Here is a 19026-nt window from a genome sequence, read left to right as displayed (position 1 = left end):
CAGAAAAGAGGTAAAATAAAGGGACTGAGGCAAAACCATGGATTTTTCAGTTAGCACTAGGGACTCCGGGAGGCTCCAACAGCCTATTTGTTAGCGGTTGGAATTGAGCTTTCAGAAACATGTGGCTCACGCCTAGACTTGCAATAGACCACGATGGTATCGAATATGCCATTCATTGCACGTGTGTTCAGTTAACAGAACCGGATATATCGGCTGGTGGCATTTCGCTATTCTGTAATCAGTACTAATCAATGGTACTTTCACACTCCTCTGACCTCGGTAGAGAGGAGTGTCTGAGTAACTATAATGCTGATAATAACAATGATATTAATGACGACAATCATTTAGCTGTGGCTTTCTTTCGGAGCATAGCTGTCATGCAAACGGAAGAAAGAACGAGGGCCGAAGTACTGTCAGTCTAATCAAGCTAGTCACTGGCAGTGGAAGAGTCATTGTTGGGCTCAAACCACGTGACTTTCAATCAGTAGTTTCGCACCCTAACTGCTGAGTTATCTTCAGCCTGAAAGGTCGTTTTAAGATGAGTGAGTTTCCAGGGATTTAATAGTGACAAACATTGGTCAACCTCTAGTGAAGGTCTTCCGCGTCGTTCCGGTAGCAGAAACTATCTACATATAAACTAGAGACTTCAGGATATTTACAGAGCTAGTTAGTTGCATGTTTAACGCTTCGTCCCAAACAAGGTTGAAGTGGGCCCTCTCGTCGTTCAGTCCAAATGCATTTCCCTGTTAACGATATTGTGGCGATGCACAAAACAAATACAACATAAGGAAAAATGTTGGGTGCTAAAACCCTATTCTTCATCCTGCGAACAATGCTACAAACCGAGTTTCGCTCTTCATGAACTACAGGTCCGCTACCAAACTGGTTGAAATCGAATGCCATGATAAAATAACTCAACTGTCTTCAGCTGTCAGGTTGTCTTTTGTTTCCGCCTGTCTACCGGAAGCTATGTATTCATCAACTTCCCCTCTGTGTGCCTACTTTCAACTGTACCGGTCTCGCGTATCGATTTGTTTTGTTTGCTAGATTGGAGCGGCCAGTTTTGTACTGTCGTTCATACCACGCTTAATTAGTGTCAAGAACTTGTCTTCAGTGTATGGGATCGAGTATTTCAGTCGCGTGTATGTGGATTTTGCTGTGCGATGCATGTGCTCTAGCTGACCGGATTCAGCAGAGGTATGTGAGAAATACACGTTACTGTGTCACACGACATGCATCTCTTTGGGTGGTGTTGATATCCATGCGTCCTTGAAAAACAATCTCATGCAACTTGGTGGATGATTCATCCACGCAACAATACAGCACAGAATTGTAGTTCATCCTGGCGAAAGTGCAGTGGCAGATCTGGCATTCTTTTGACGAAAAATCTGTGTGCAAGGAATTTGTTGGTCCACTTCAGCCGCCTATTGTTCGATGGTAACTGTGATGCAAATCTCTGGTAACCAAATTAACTGTCTCTTTTGACTTTTACAGCTCAATCGACTCTATGTTACGCATGCAGTGTTGTCACGATGCCACCTTGGTATTGCCGAAGCTATTTTGTGCGATGGAGAATTCTTAGATTGATGCTTGATCAATCCATGACTGACTACAATCTGTACTAGATTTGACTATCACTTCATCTTGGGCCATGTTTGGCTCGTCACCAAGTCACGCTGATCAACCATCGACGGCCGTTAAGATGGTAGCTCTGCAAGATCGTGCGTTCTGCTCGGGACCAAAGACATTCAATGAGGATTCGCTCAGCGTAGATTCCTATGAAATCGCCAGTGGCCTAGATTGTGTTGATCCCAGTAGTCCTCTAGGTAAGCCTGCTGCTATTGGGTCTACCCATTCAATTTATCCTTTACCGTAGATTCAGCGCGTAGTCAGGTGGCGTGCAGTCAGCGCAATTCATCTGCTGATATTCAACTCTCCTGCGAACGATGTCCCATTTGTGGTGATCGGGTTTCAGGTTATCATTATGGATTACCTACTTGTGAATCATGCAAAGGTGAGTGATGACTTTTCTAATCTTTCTATCTGGTTGAAGGTTTTTTCAAACGGACGGTTCAAAATAAGAAAGAATATCATTGCACGGAGCATGGAAATTGTGTAATCGATCGAATACACCGCAAGCGCTGTGCCCACTGTCGATTCCAAAAGTGCCTTGCTGTCGGGATGCGCGTGGAAGGTATGTTTCCCGCATGCGTCTGTCTTGGTGCATATACTTATCTCTCTGGAATCAGTTATTTGTTGGTTCACATGTTCTGTGGTTGTTCTCTCTTACTTTTGGCACTGAGCTTGTCCCTCAACATCCCTCATGTCTTGCGGGACTTTACAGATGTGGCCTTTATTACTGCTAGAAGCCTTATGATTGATGGTTTTGATGCTGCTGTCAGTCACAGAAGTAACTTAAATGGTAGGGCTTAATGAAGCCAATACTTCTTGGAGTGCAAACTGGTGCACAGGAGATAAAATGTACCACTGGAGGAAACAACTTTTCCAACAAAATCCACGGTGCACTTACTCGGTTCTTTCCAGCCACAAAAACTGCCTTTCTTAAAAAAGTAGAGTATCACTAAGTTCGTCCAATAATCTTTCTGTTTGTTTAGTCTGTCGAGCGTATCTTCTTAATTGTCACTCTTATTTCGCTAATGAATGGGTGTGCCATTCCCGGTAAGCTACGCTTGTCCCTCAATATGATATCTTCATTACTTTTACTGCCTTCCTTTGTCTTGGTCGTAAGGAGGCTGTTTGTGGTCGAATTCACATTCATGAATAAGAAAAGATCTGTCTCTACAATATATCAACTTCGTTCCTCAAACTTTTATCATACTAACGTTTCAGTGTGGACATTAAGGGGTCGTTACATCATTTGGCAGTGCTTTTCCATTAAAGCATCGAATCAATCACGAATGTCCCATCCTTTGGGCCAGGTGACAGCCACACCCGTTTTAATTCTTCTGTGCTAACCTCATTCTGTTTTCGACATTCGCATACACGGCGCATTTTGTGGCTTCTACCGGATACACGGCATTGTGGGACAATGGGAACAAATGTCAGTGTTTCCTCCGGAGAAACAGAGGTGTACACGTCGTTGAGCTCGATTTGAATGTTAGCAAAAGGGGCACATTTGCGGAAATTCTTGCTATCCATGGTGGCAAAAATATCTCAAATGCCCTGTTCTTACGTATGGTTCGACAGAAAAGGCTATCTAATGGTCACGGCTAACCGCTTTCTGCAACGAACTAACATGTCTCAAGTTGACATATAATGGACCATCCCAACGAAAGTCGTCAGTCGAGTTGTCTACATTGATAAATTGGCTATTTGTCCTTCCACAAAATCCTTGGGGTCCATAAATCTGTATGAAAGAATGGTTCACGGATTGCACTGTTTTCAATCAACCAAACGATCAACTTCTGACTTGTGTGCTCGAGCTAGCTCGCGATAGCCCGGCAATTAAGGTGCGCACCGGATAACCGGAAAGTCCGTGGTTCGAATCCAACCCTGGCCTTCCGGCTACTCCCGTCTAAACCTAAGCACCGAGACATTACCCAAGCGCTCGTAACTTCTCCGGTTTGCACGGCAGCTTTGCACCGGAAGGGTACGGCTCGATTATTATTATTATTATTATTATTATTATTATTACTTGTTGTTTTTTGTACTTTTTACTTCGGTTCGGCAAGGCAATGCACCGAATTCAATGATTTGCACTTAAAAACGGGATGAAGGAGTGATGCACTCTTTTTGACCGCGGCGATCTCTAAGATTACTAGATATTTAACGGCTCTGCCACAGAAGCACCATTGACTGTGTTATTGGGAAGTCTCCTCTTTTTTATGTCTAGTTTTCTTTGTCTAGAGGATGACGATCTCCAGCTTATAGATTTTTCCTTCATGGCTTCCTTGCTTAACTGACAGGTCGTCTACCCGATCCATAGTTGAGCAAACAACGCCATGTGGGGCTAACGATCCTGTCAAATCAAAGGTCCGTAGTCCTGCTAGCGTGAACTATCGTGTACGACAAGGACGTTTGTCGTAAGCAACCTAAGTTATTAATGATCAGCTGTCTCCACTGGACTTGTCGCATGTTTCCAGCAATATCGATCGTCAACGGCGGAAGGGTGAAGCTAGTCTCTAAATTGCAGTAACTAGGCTTACAATTCGTGCTAACCTCAAAACTAAGCGGCCATCGACCACACTTGCTGACTATGACGGGTGTTTGTTTGTTGCCTTCCCATAGAATTCCTTGCTGCTGTTCAACGCCGGATTTCCACTTGCATGACTTCTTTGGTGTCGGGTGTAAGTGGTCACACCGTCGAGTTAGCTAGCAATTGATCAGCTGGATAGCCTGGTCGGTTTTTCGGAGTTCTTTGAAACAAAAATTATCAGACAAGTCTTGCGATGGACACGAATTGTAGTTACTTTGGTGCTTTAAGTGCCGAATGAGCTCAGCTCAGGATGAGTTTTGAATTCCCCTTTTAAGGAGGACAGTATACCTCGTTCCGCTGACTTCCAGAATCGTTCGAAAGCGTCTTACAGCTGTGCAATGATGCTGGGGGTAACAAGTGCCGTGCAGTGCTTTTTGGTGCGAGCACCTGTTTTGTCTTGTCCCTAGCAGTCATTATTCAACCGTAGGTACTCAATTTTTGTTCTGAGACGATCAGTTGAGCAATATTCGTTATGCAAATTATGTGATGCCAGCTCAGCTGGGCTTTTCTCAGTCACTGGAAGTTGCAGATGCCAAGTTGTCTTTCGATTGAATGCTGTTTCGGTTTTCTGAAGTTCGGCAAGGCAATGCACCGAATTCAATGATTTGCACTTAAAAACGGGATGAAGGAGTGATGCACTCTTTTTGACCGCGGCGATCTCTAAGATTACTAGATATTTAACGGCTCTGCCACAGAAGCACCATTGACTGTGTTATTGGGAAGTCTCCTCTTTTTTATGTCTAGTTTTCTTTGTCTAGAGGATGACGATCTCCAGCTTATAGATTTTTCCTTCATGGCTTCCTTGCTTAACTGACAGGTCGTCTACCCGATCCATAGTTGAGCAAACAACGCCATGTGGGGCTAACGATCCTGTCAAATCAAAGGTCCGTAGTCCTGCTAGCGTGAACTATCGTGTACGACAAGGACGTTTGTCGTAAGCAACCTAAGTTATTAATGATCAGCTGTCTCCACTGGACTTGTCGCATGTTTCCAGCAATATCGATCGTCAACGGCGGAAGGGTGAAGCTAGTCTCTAAATTGCAGTAACTAGGCTTACAATTCGTGCTAACCTCAAAACTAAGCGGCCATCGACCACACTTGCTGACTATGACGGGTGTTTGTTTGTTGCCTTCCCATAGAATTCCTTGCTGCTGTTCAACGCCGGATTTCCACTTGCATGACTTCTTTGGTGTCGGGTGTAAGTGGTCACACCGTCGAGTTAGCTAGCAATTGATCAGCTGGATAGCCTGGTCGGTTTTTCGGAGTTCTTTGAAACAAAAATTATCAGACAAGTCTTGCGATGGACACGAATTGTAGTTACTTTGGTGCTTTAAGTGCCGAATGAGCTCAGCTCAGGATGAGTTTTGAATTCCCCTTTTAAGGAGGACAGTATACCTCGTTCCGCTGACTTCCAGAATCGTTCGAAAGCGTCTTACAGCTGTGCAATGATGCTGGGGGTAACAAGTGCCGTGCAGTGCTTTTTGGTGCGAGCACCTGTTTTGTCTTGTCCCTAGCAGTCATTATTCAACCGTAGGTACTCAATTTTTGTTCTGAGACGATCAGTTGAGCAATATTCGTTATGCAAATTATGTGATGCCAGCTCAGCTGGGCTTTTCTCAGTCACTGGAAGTTGCAGATGCCAAGTTGTCTTTCGATTGAATGCTGTTTCGGTTTTCTGAATGCTACTGTGCTTCACTACCAGCCGGGATTCGGGTTATGGATGCCGAATCAGTGATGTGTTGTAGTTGGTGTGGTGACCGCCTCGGTTGAGCCTAAGACCAACCTTGTCAATCTTCGTGTTGTGAACCTTTTTGATCAATGGAATATCGTCAGGAATTTGTGAACTTCGGACACTCTCAAAGTGGGCTGTAGGAAGGAGATAAATTTGAGTTCACTTACCTATCTGCCGGTCAATTTTCATGAACCATGCGAATTCAATCCATGTACTCCCTTGAAGTGATCGAAAAGTGAAGCAAACTGTTTATGGTTAATGGGGGCGGTATCGTGCGCAATATTCATCATTATCATCGACAGCACAGCATCAGTGATCTACACTGATACTTTGCTGCCACACAACCACAATTTGTTTAAAAGCCTTATTGAGTTGAGCACTTTACCCAACACTCCACTGAAGACCATCTGCGCATTACCGTGTCAGAAGAATTGTAACTCTGAAGTGAGGTCTTTTGGATTTATCAAACGTGTCTTCGGTTGGACCAAGTTACCATGTATATTCTATTTGCATTAGTATGCTTGTGGCCATGACATTACACGACACCAGTCAATAAACTAACCAACTGTATTTGCGTTAGCGGTATTCTTCGATATTCTGCAAATGATAAGGACCACACTCCGTACTCGGGGACTATCAGGAAGGTCAGCTTCCTGAAAGCAACCACTGAATGCCCGAAATCTACCAAGACTCTCAGGTCCACTAGACAACGCCCCCTCAATATGCAGCGCGTCACAACCTTGTATCAAACCCAGGCAGCGCGAGTCGGCGTTGATCAAGGTCAGACAACGCCCCCGCGATATGCAGCACATCGCAGCCAGACCGTGTGCGTCAGCATTGGACCAAGTTCAGACAGTGTCCTTCCAATAAAAAGCTTGAGGCCGTTGTACTTTTCGCACTCGCACGCACTCGCGCTCTCGCAAACACTTTGTTGGAATATAGCTGTTGGGTTCCCTTCCGTGAGCGTTTTTCTCTCCGACACTAGGCACTGGAGCGGGTCAGCAGCAGATACTACAGACCGGCGAATCAGCAGATATAACAGGAACCTTATGCAGCTCCGCTGCCAAACCTGGACTGATGGTTCTTGAGTGTTCTAGTTATGCCTGCATCCTCAGGTTATCCTTCCTAGGTCTTATCTTCCACGGTTTCTCTCCGTCGCTGAAGTTCATCACCGCCGGTGTTGGTGTTTTCGAATACCCTACGTCCGCACACCAAATTTCCGTTCTTACTGCCAGTTGACTAACTAACCACTGAATCTTTCAGCAGTCTGCATGTACAGTTGACTTCACAATGCGGTAAAGGGACAGTAGCAGAGTCTACCAGGTGCACGTTTTAGTCACATGATTCTTGGTTGAAAAAAGTACACTTTGTCTGATACTGTCAACGTACATTCAACCGTGGAAGCTAAGTGCGCTCCAGCTTGATGGATATTCCATCCTCCGAACATTCCTGTACAAACGTGCAGCCCATCTTTGTGGGGCTAGTGCAGCAGCAGATTGTATGTGCATTCTTGGAGCTGAACATCCCACATACATACCACAACTATGGTCTCGACCAACCAATTGACTAATCACTTTCCAACTCTGGACATCGTCACAATATTTTCCTCATTCCAAGAGCGAAATATTGAGCATACTCGGTTCCCCATTCTTCAATGCTTTTGTGTCCGCAACTGGTGAGCTTAATCTTGGTCAACCCAACCGTCTGTCATTCCCATTCCGACTCACACACGTCATGTTTTGCTAACCCGAAAGAAAACTACTGCTCGAGTCGAAAATGGGAATGAGCATAACTGATACACATCGTGCTCACCACTCAGCGGAATGTATGCGTGCGTACACAAGACGGGTGTTGTGTTGACAATTCGGGTTAGCGCCTAACTGAATGGAGGGCGAGGTTACTTGGCTAAGTGGACGTTGTTCGAGAGTGTACAAAGGATGGTGACATTCTGTTCTGTAATAGTGATTGGAAGGGGACGCTTATCCGTTTACAACCCTTTGCCTTATCGGATAGCCACGTGTGGCGCCAACTAGGTTTTTAGTGGGGGTAGGGTGGAGTGCGCTCGAAGTGTATTTGTGTGCTTGTCCGCACGCAGGCGTGTTGTTGGGGATGCAGGGAATGCGCAGCCAATCTGTGTACCCTGTATGCGCAGTAAAACGGGTTGTATGGGGTTCATCTACCTACGAACTGACAACACAATCTTCGTTGTTTGTTCCGATCCGGCTCTAAAAAGACCTGTCGTGGAGACTGGAGGAAAGTGTGTATGTGCATCCTACGGGCTCGGGGACAACTTTCGTCTCCCCGAATCCCCAATGCAGTACAGAACTTTATCTTGAGTTCGTCCACTCTACACCTCAGTTACCGTGTGTTCTTTGCCTTGATAAGTATTTAAAGGCCTGATGTATGCTTTCCTATCCCGAAGGACGTACGTGTAGAGTACTTATTGTTTCAGACTTCTGCATTCAGTGTTCGCTTTCATACATTGTTAACTATACCGCTTGTGCTACTCCAACGAATTACTGCTGTCTTACCGCATTAAACCAGGGATACAATTCTCTTTCATCTGTCTAACAATCCATAAAATGGATATAGACTCGCCCACTGTTTCTTCCTCCTGCTGTCCTTGCACAAATAATCCCAATTTTGATTGCACTGTTCATGAAAAGCTAGCACCTCTTTTCCCACCTCCTGACTTTTATCCCCTTGTTCCTTCTCCTCATCCTCCCCGCCATATTTCCCCTCCACAACCTTCCTTGGTCGATCGAGTAGCTGTGCGAAAAGATCGAATGCGCGGCGGACGAAGTCGTCGAGCCAGACTGCCGTATAACCTAGGACGTGTTTCATCCCATTCCGTGGAGTCTGTCAATGCAACCCAATTCTCTTCTGGAAAGTCGTGTTCGGATGAGTTACACGCATTTAGTGTCCCTTCTCCAATTCATCGTTCGGCTTCTTCAGAATTGTGCTCAGCAACTTCGAATAACAAGTCTCGTGTTATTGGGGCTCTGGGGTTAGATAGCGCATCGAGTTCCATAAAGCCGGGTTTAACCCGCCTCAGTCAATGCAGGTGAGTTTGTAACTAGTATCACTATTAACATTTTCATTGTTCTTATGAAGAAAATAGCAAGAATTATTCTGTACCCACAGAACTGCACATTTTCCGAAAAACATCATGTCAGTGCTATAAAACTGTCAAGATATTTCACCCCCAACCATTTGTCGCGTATTTTAGCTAATCAAATGTACGCCTATCAGACAAAGTAGAGTGTGAACATTTTTGACTCCGGTTTACGTGTTTCGAACTCAACACTCACTCCAATCACGAATTCCAGTTTGGGAATTATTACTTCAACTTGGAATAAAAAAGATCAAAACTGCTTTTAGAAGGCCAGTCTGCCCTTCATTTTCTTATTTGGATATTTCCTCCCGTCCTATTGTTTGTATGCTGACAGTAGGTCGGTTCTTCTGTTTCCTGTTGCATGCAAGGCGTTCACGAGGAACCAGGTAGTTATTAGAAAGCTTCAAATGATGCTGAAAGTAGTATCCAATCTGGGACGGACTCATGGCAACGCATTTTTTAACAGTGCATTAGTCATAACGTGGTTGATATAGTTCTCGTGAGACATTCCTTGAGCTTCAATTCAAGGTTTGTGTAAGATACAAGTCGAACTTGGTCACGAGTAGTTCCGCCTTGTGGAAGAGTAACGGAGTACAAAAGTAAATTTCTATTTCTGTCAGGCGAATATCATTTTTTCCCGGTTTCTTTATGTCAAAGAAGGCATTACTGAATCGCTATAATAGGAGCGAACTGAAGTCCAATGTTTCTCCTCTTTGATGTGCACTGACCAGCCTAACTGCGCCAGGATAGGGGGAGGATCTCTTAAACGAGAGTGATATAAATGTAAATTCTAAAGGACATTTGAAGCAGTCTAGCGGAGCTCAAAGGAGTACTCTAACCCAATTTTCTACTAGCACCAGATAAAAGCTTTACAAGCGAGAGCAGTCCCAATGAAGAAGGGAGTTACAATTCGCTCCAGAGAGGAAACAAATCACATTATCCCCGGTCTACACTCATCATTCAACGTTCTCTAATGATTGTCGGGCTGACAGGGTGAAGTTCCTAGGAAACATGAAAGTCTAGCTCCTGTCATGGCGCGGATGAGAAAAGCTTCACAGCGAATCATCTCCGGTCAGTCACCTGACCGTAACCTTGGTGATTTTGGGATTGTTACACGTTTCTCTCCCATCGTTCTCATACCTGTCACCTGTGACAGCACTATTGCTTCTTCGTTAACCTACTGACCACAGAGCGGGTGCCTGTAAGCCTTAATCAACAAGACCTGTGTGATAGAAGCACTACAGGCCTACCTTACTGCATGCTGCCTAACGGCTTACCTTACTTTTACGGTAATTTTACTGCTTATTTCGATCAATCGTCCTTTTGTATGCCTCTTCTAATGAAAATGTAAGTTTCCGGCCGCAAATTTTCCTAAACTTTATGTAAAGTAAACACCGGAAAAAATTTTCAATCGGTTGACAGGCAGACATGTTGACGGTATTCTCTGACAAGTGTTTTAGACTCTTACAATGTTAAAACTTATATAAATGTCACGGCAACTCCTGATACTTGACCGGTTTGAAAGCGTCCTCTTCTGCATACTCAGTGGAGCCATCGCAAACTCGGCTATCTCTCATTAGGACCCGTTTAGGCGTTCTTCGCAAGTTGTTGCGTAGAACTTGGATTTATTATGTCTGTTTCGCCCGACTGGATGTTGGTTGTCAGTGAAAATTTTCACAATCAATTAGCTGATACCCAGCGTCACCTTCACAGTCCAGACTACTCTATTTCGATATGAGTACACGATTCAGATTTAGTTTTGTTATGCCATGTTTTCAGTGTGTGTACGCGCGCACGCGCATCGGCGTTTGCACGCAGAGCTACTTAATTGTACACTGTCTTAGTTTTCACACCTTCAAACAGCACCAACGATAATCTTTGCGTACTACGACGCCAGAGGCTCTTGTGTTAGTAGAATTCACCTACTTGTTCGTTGGAGTTGTAGTAAACTGCATTGCCACTTGAATTTCTTTCACGTCAGTTATGCCACGATTGTCTTGAAAGCTGCCCGTACGCGATTCGACGTAACAGTTTTTTCCGTCTGCTGCGAAGACTTGTCATTCGCATTGTCTGCACATATGTTTGGCTTCATTGTATTCTGTATCGTGTTCAACACCGATATGCTGTTGATGACAGCGACTCAGAATGAGAATGAGAATGCAACTTGTTCCTTAGAGACTTGCAACTTGCAAGTGGCCTCGAGCCTTAGACTGACTCATAAGATACCTAAAACCTATTCTTCAGTTCATTACATGAGCTCGAGATAGCTCAGTGGTTAGGGCGCCAGATTACGGACCGGAAAGTCCGTAGTTCGAAACCAGCGTATCGACTGCTCCTGTCTAGGCTTCGGAAACTTGGCAGTATCCCAGCCCTCGTACCTCCTTCCTTGGGCATAACAGCTAGGCGCCGAGAGGATGCTACAGCTGACTGAATGGTGTGGCACCAGTAAATTAGTGTTCAACCGTTTCTGGCACCTGAATAGCTTTCGCTCTCCACAATAAAGTAGGCTGACTGATCATAAGAGTGCTGATTTGTTACAAGCACACAGGTTATGCGACATGACAGGTTACAAGCAACAGGTTATGCGACATGACAGTTCGTTTCCAATAGAAACACCTTTTGTTCGTAGTTTTCACGTATAATTCAAATACGTAGTAAGAGAAGTGCTGAAAAGTTGCGAAAGAAACGAAGCCGTTGCGATACCCAGCGAAACGGATTGCATTAAGGTACTATTTTCGAAGCGCCGGCTGACCGTTCTGACAGCTTTTGCGCAAAGTACCTCCCGAGATCAGTTTCACTCTCCCTCATTCTGACAGTGGTCCTCCGAGCTGCCGAAGGCTACACACATTCCATACAGATATGTTGTTCCTCGTAGCTTTTCAAGTGGGGTTGAATCCGAATTTTATGCATGCCAGTTTAAGCCAAACTAATTCAGACTTTTTCCCTCTGCGATCCATTATCTTTACGATGTAAATCAGTGTTGCTCACCTCTTAGGCGAAGTTCGAGTTGTGGACGACAACTGCATTTCAAGCAGATTGAGTAATAACAGGCTTTTATAATGTCAGCCTATCAAGTGATCCTCTGAAGGTCTGTCATCATATCGTTCATTGTATATCAGGATGTGTGGATGTATCAAGATGTAATGATATATTCTCCCGTGACAATCATAAGAGCTTAGCTCAGGTGTACTCGCAAACGCCACTCCTCCATCGGGTGATGCCACATGACGACCATCCAAGTTTGGACAGTATTTTTGGAGTGCAATGTCGCTCCACTAATGACTATTGGTCTGAACACTTACGCACTGTAACATAATCACCCAGCATCTTTTTTTTATAAAAACTGGTGGATTACTCATGGACGCCTTGACGTGGGGGCGAAATCGGCGGAAACCCCAACTTATTTGAGCAGTGACTATAAAAACTATCCCGGACTATCAAAGACTGTCCTTGATTTTGTATATAAATGTAGATTCTCGTTGATCCCAGTAGCATATCTGATTGTCCTAGTTGAATTTTGTTGCATCGCAGAAAACAACTGGTGGTCAAGGCGACATGATATTCTCTGCCTCATCTGGTCGTGATTGTGTGATCACCTGAAAGGTTGCTGTCATATTGTCTTGCACGATATATATATATATATATATATATATATATATATATATATATATATATATATATATATATATATATATATATATATATATATATATATATATATATATATATATATATATATATATATATATATATATATATATATATATATATATATATATATATATATATATATATATATATATATATATATATATATATATATATATATATATATATATATATATATATATATATATATATATATATATATATATATATATATATATATATATATATATATATATATATATATATATATATATATATATATATATATATATATATATATATATATATATATATATATATATATATATATATATATATATATATATATATATATATATATATATATATATATATATATATATATATATATATATATATATATATATATATATATATATATATATATATATATATATATATATATATATATATATATATATATATTGGTGATAGTGCTTGTCCGCAAATTCCCTCACGCACTGCTTTGTGCAACTAACAGAGCGAGAAATTTCTGTGAATTTTTGCGACCAGGGTCAGCGATAATATCGACAACGTAGCAAGACGTTCGTTATGAACCAGTATTGTTGTGTCATTGTACACTTTCTGAACAAAAGTGACGTTTGAAATTTCATTTAGTGTGACTCGACAGTCAATGCAGCCTATGTCCTCTAGCAACTAGATTGATTTGGATGGAGTCTGAGAAGTGAAGAATGAAAATTGTGGGAAGAAACGTGCCCGAATAGACTGGCGTCTGCAGGTGAGGTTATCAACACCAGACTATGATGGTGATTGGAATGAAATGAATGAATGTGATCCACCGCTCTAATTGGATGAAAAAAAGAAATGCGTAAAGTGGAATCCAAGCCCCTTTGTGCCATTTGGTCACCGTGGTTCACTTGAATAGCAGAGTGTAGGTTCACGTATAGATGAGCCCAAAATGTGATTTGAATGAGAAGGTCCCATTTTGATTCGCAGTGACAACCGCTTGAGATGTGTAGTTAGGGTTTAGATCTATTGCTACGACCATAATAACACAGCACATTAGACCTGTCATTTTATTTTCGTCGACCCTAGTGAACCCTCTATCTGATTGCCTATGCCTGGTCCTTGCATATCCGAGATCTGGTTGTTTGCCGATGCACCAGATTTCCTCTGAAGACATATAGTCATAAGAACGTGGTAACCATAGTGACGGCCAATGTAACCACCCGGTTGTACACTCCCGTATCCACCCTTTGTTTTATCGTGACCGACCATGTGAGCGGAGCCAATTTTAACTGGACCAACAACGTTTGACTTCAGGCGAATGACTGACTCGCAAATTTTGCAAAGTACAACAAATTTCCAGTAACGAACTCCTGATCGTCCTTTTATTGGTTCTACTCAATTATCACGTAAAAAATAATTCAACTGAGTTAATCATTAGCATGCAAACAGTTTTCACTGTATGCTCTCTCCGTGCATCTCTTAACGTTGTTTCAGTTCACACTGTCTCCAACCCCTACCCGCACTCCCGGCCATCACCGATGTTACAGAGTCGGGTGTACACGTTACAGGAACGGAGAGCTCTGTTTGACCCAAATCAATATTTTGATGCGATTCATGCAGTAGGCTGAATGAATTAACGCGGTTATTCATAGTTACACTAATATACCCTAGGCAGCTTGTGTTAGGTTTTTAATAGATTGTCACCTTGGAATAAGATGTGTGAGTTCCGTTAAATCAGGCTTTCTTTACGTCCTTATATCGCGTGCCAGTACTGGTTTCGGCTCCACCTCCACCCACACAATATTCATCCTCTCACAGCCTCTCCTCAGATGTACTATGCAGTCTTCCACACAATGTCATCGGTTCCAAGCGTCTTGTGACGGACAAATCCGTGGAACAGTCCATTCGAAATGCCGATCATTCTAGTCAAAACGTTGGCACAGCTCTTGCAAATAATCTCTTAGCCCACTGGCCCTCTACCACCGAAGTCTCAGAGGGAACAGAACAACCATCGTGGAGTTCCGCCGCAATGGCTATTGCAGCAGCTGCTGCTGTGGCTGCCGCGTCTGTTTCCAATTCGTTGGTTCAGGGTGTGAACACATCCAACGGATCAACGCCACCGCCGACGGATATTCCTGGGACTGTTCCGATAAAGGTGAGGTGCTGGTAGCTCTTCCAGATCTCAACGCTTTTCTTTCTGAAATGTTTTACTCACGTTATGTCAGTGTTAGGCAACTGTTTAACTAGATAACGGGTTTCCTAATGGTATATTGGCATCACAGACTATGCAGTTTTTCGGGCGGGTAGTTTGTTCCACAATACTCCTTATTCCTATTAAGGGCCATGGACCAGTCGCTTGGTTTGTGTCTTTTTTGAAAAGGGCCACCAAAAAAGATGCTTCCGGTAGCTTTTCGACAGCAGCGCAAACATAGAAGCGATCAACCTACTAAACGCGACTTCCAAAGGCCGGGTTGCTGTCTGTGGGATCTTCGCAGAGTCGGGTCCTTTTTAGTCTCTGCAATTGAGTAAAGAGCTTATGAAGCGTACATTCTGAGCAAAGACACTGTTGAGTCAGACTACCTGATCGCATGTTTTGAATTGTGAACAACTCCAAATGTTTGCAACTGAGTGAAACCAGGTTCCTCTGTAGCATGTCTTTTTACGAATATTTCTTTTTTATTGTGAAGCGACGAAACATCCAAGTTTGGTTCTTTAGATTGACTGTCACCAATTCGTAGTTTGTTACAAACCTTACGATTGATAAGCTCGAAAAATCAGCTAAGTGACACCCTTGCTGCTGGTTGTGCGTTATGATGATTAGGGTATGAGTGGGTGGCGGTGATTAATTGCAGTGCGCCTGGCGAAATTGTCTGCAGCGATTGCGTTCTAAACTGACCGCACAACATCCCCTCTATGAAGTACAGCACGACGGTCATACTGGGGATGTGGAATATACACACCTAAGCATTAATATACTATTGAAATGTTGGATTTAATAGGCAGACGTATTGCCCAGAATTATGGTTACAAATATTAGACCCACTTGTATTGGCTTTTGTTGTGTTAAGTTTCTCCAACTGAACGCAAATTTCTGTTGACAGTTAGGCCCATAAGTATGGCCGTCCAACATGATTTGTGCAACAATTAGGGAGTGAATTAGTGAATCTCAGATGTGGCCAAAATAGTTGTCTTGACTACCTCCCTTTCACTTTCCTTCTTAAAAGCGGGTTTTCGAAATCACGCTAAGGTTGGAATGAGGAGTGTACCAGAACCATGTCCAATGATGATACTCCACTTTTGACTTCAAACGCTGAAACTGGAGGCTCAGTAGTATATCGGTATTGTCCTGTGTAATTGGCAGCACACTGGCCGCTTCGAGATCCCGTTACAAAGATATTTAATTAATTTGCTTTGTTTTTCTGTAGAGGAACATGTTGGTACCTCAGGTAGCGTAGATGGTCGTTGTCTTGTTCGCTGAGCTGGGCAATATAATCGCAAACGTTTCATCACCAATCGAGGTGACATCATCAGTGCATTATTGGGGCTACGCATCACTACAGCCCCCAATAACACACCGATGATGTCACCTAGATTAGTAATAAACTTTGCTTTGTTTTGGTATAAATAGAATGGAACGTTTATTGGAAATGCATAGACATCCCACTTTCGGTTCCTCTCTGGTGCTCATCACGTAAACATAGTTCTCAGAATCTGGGACAACCAATCCCCGACTTAAAACAATTCAGTCGAAAGTCCACTCATGCACTCATGTATTTTGAAAGTGCTTTAGCATACAGGCCTCGAATCTGCGCTGCGAATCTGGCAGTGAACCGACTGGTGGATGATCGTCCTTTATTACTGGTATTTCGATATCTTGAAGGAAATATACCATTTTATCCTCGCCCAATTAACAGATTACGTCATTTGAACTGTTTCCGATCACACATGGTTCTAAAATCTAAACTTAATTGATGGGGCTTGAAATTGTTAACTAGTGACTTACATGCTCACAAAGGTAGTGGAATTAAGGCCCCTCCCGTCTGGACAAAATCGACCTGCAACTTCATGTGAGGTAGTGCCTTTTGTATGAATGAGTATAACGATCCAGTGTTTATTTTCGTTCTTCTGTCTATTAACAAGATAGTCGCGGATTTCCATACGAATCAGAATGCAGCAACAAATCATGTCATTTTCAAAATATTTTATCCAAACAGACTCGATCATCAACTAAAGTTCAGTTCACTCACGAATTCTAGTGAGCGGTCGAGTGTCATATCAAGGGTATCAGTACTTGTGTTGCCATGTTCTGTCGTGAGATTGCTTTTCAACCATGAGGGTAGCTAGCCTAGGTTAGACGCCGTTACGTCGTCCACTTATCTACGGTTTGACATTGGAAAACGAACTAGGGTACGGATGGTGGTTGTGCGTGACTCATCGCCTTATGAAAAAGCGCCAGACCGTGTTCTTTAGTCATGCACTCTAAATCAATCGTTTAGTTACGCGAACGACGTTCGTCTGACAGTTCCAGACAGATTCGCGTCGGACCGAACGAGGCAAGCCTTTTTGTTATGTATGGATATGTCTCCTTTTCCTCTGCTGATTACGAAATGGAACCAATCAAACAATTACATCATAATGGACAATCGTTGCTTATTTTTATCAAGTAATATCGTTCATTGGATTCACACCAAGGGAAACCTCGTGAAACCATGTATTACTGAGGCAGGAGTGTGATTTCTTCTGTTTGCCGCACTAATTAAAACGCACGAGCTGTACGTTTCGACTGCATACGTATGTTTCTTGGGCGACGATGGAAATGGTCCATTTTGTTCGATTTACTGGTTACTTTCGGTAGATGATTGTAGGTACTCAATATTGAGATGAAGTAGTCTGGGAGCTCGAGGTGCGCTTGAAACAACACCCAAATGCCTGGCTTTGGATTGTGGGACTACGGCGTCCATTGAAGGCAATCTTCGTCACTAATGAAACACTTGATCTCAGTTGATGAACCACCCAGTCTAATGACTTACACAACGTTGTTGTCGTTTGAGCGACATCACAGATGGCTTCATTATTAATAAAGCTGACTGTAAGAGGGGTTGTCAACACAAAGTCATTTTTGAAAACGTAAACCCCATCACATTTTTTCTGCCCAAATAGTTCGCGCAGTCATCCTAATTCAGTCTACCTGATGCTAAGGAAATGAATTGACTATGGTAAACAGGATCTAATGAAATGAATAGCTGCGGATGCGTAGATTATCTTCGGCACTTGGTGGAATTACCCTTACAACCAACAGATGAGCATTCATGTGGTCTGCAACTGGATATCTTCTTTTGTAGCAGCTCTTCTGGTTAATTTTTTGTCTATTATTCACTAATCTTCGAATGATGTCAACGATAAGAGTACTGTCACTTTTTCATAGAAAAGTTGGAACTTATTCTTCTCTTGCATGCATAATGGAGTACACTGCTAGTTACAAATGGCTCGGCATCCATATTCGAGTATCTTGTTGGTCTTCAGCTGTGTGTTTGCTCAACACTGCTCTTTCATGTGGGTGTGTGAGGTTGATTTCTTGTCAAATCTCTCCTAAACGCCTTATTGAATAATGAATGCACTCAATGTCACATTCTTCATCGTTGGCTCGACTGCAATTATCCATTGGAAAGTCGACATGATTGCTTATTGTCCGCGTCAGCATATTCTCAGTTCTCTCTCCCCCCACGTACTCGGGTGTCTTTCTGGATTGTTTCCCGCCAAGTATACGTGTTGTTTGGCACCAGTGGGTATTTCTAACATGACTTCCACCTGTTCTGTATATTTGTGTGCAAGTGCATGTTTGCATGTCGTTTGCCGCTGCCTTTTGGCCCTTTTTTAGGGACCCTGTCTTTTTGCGTTTCCATTCATCTTGTTTTCTCATTTGAGTCGGTTTCGTCTCAGGCGACTTTTCGAATAAGTATTTATCGAAGGTATTTGCACTTGTCTTCCGATGGCTGCGAACGAAGTGGTGCACTAAACAGCTTGGCTATCCGGAAACAGCTTTCGTGATATCAGTGTAAAACAACCCCAAATCAACTGGCTGTTAGTATACGGGAAGTAGAAAGATCTACGTGTGCGGATTCTTTCATTAGTTTTACAAGCAAATATCTTTCACCCACCCTCAAGCAGTTTTCCATTCAACACACTCAAAGTGAGCCGTTGTGTGTCGGTCAGCTTAGATTTCCCTCGGTTTAGGTCTTCTGCCATAAAACGCTATCAGGCTTCTGAGCCGGATGAGGTCTAAACTTGGTGGTGTCTGTTTTCTAC

General features: G+C 43.0%; 3 protein-coding genes across 3 annotated transcripts in view; 1 reads left to right on the top strand and 2 right to left on the bottom strand.

Annotated features, from left to right (window-relative positions):
- Positions 1 to 1493: 1493 nt before the first annotated feature.
- The window catches only part of T265_07202 (hypothetical protein), a gene marked incomplete at both ends in the record, with an annotated part of 47970 nt that continues 30437 nt past the window's right edge, over positions 1494 to 19026 (top strand). The window contains 5 exons of the mRNA XM_009172658.1: positions 1494 to 1826; positions 1877 to 2014; positions 2054 to 2194; positions 8718 to 9012; positions 14539 to 14875. Coding sequence (XP_009170922.1) covers positions 1652 to 1826; positions 1877 to 2014; positions 2054 to 2194; positions 8718 to 9012; positions 14539 to 14875 — 1086 coding nt within the window. The remainder of the gene's footprint in view (positions 1827 to 1876; positions 2015 to 2053; positions 2195 to 8717; positions 9013 to 14538; positions 14876 to 19026) is intronic.
- T265_07204 (hypothetical protein) lies at positions 2896 to 3159 on the bottom strand (the record flags this gene model as incomplete). The annotated part of the gene is made up of 1 exon (XM_009172660.1): positions 2896 to 3159. One exon carries the CDS (start codon positions 3157 to 3159, stop codon positions 2896 to 2898), a length of 264 nt encoding a protein of 87 aa, XP_009170924.1.
- On the bottom strand, positions 5931 to 18519 carry T265_07203 (hypothetical protein; the record flags this gene model as incomplete). The annotated part of the gene is made up of 3 exons (XM_009172659.1): positions 5931 to 6082; positions 6116 to 6166; positions 18450 to 18519. 3 exons carry the CDS (start codon positions 18517 to 18519, stop codon positions 5931 to 5933), a joined length of 273 nt encoding a protein of 90 aa, XP_009170923.1.

Source organism: Opisthorchis viverrini, assembly GCF_000715545.1.
Source record: "Opisthorchis viverrini unplaced genomic scaffold opera_v5_162, whole genome shotgun sequence".
NCBI lineage: Eukaryota > Metazoa > Platyhelminthes > Trematoda > Opisthorchiida > Opisthorchiidae > Opisthorchis > Opisthorchis viverrini.
Note: the sequence above shows the minus strand (reverse complement) of the source record. Positions and strands in the feature narration are given on the sequence as shown.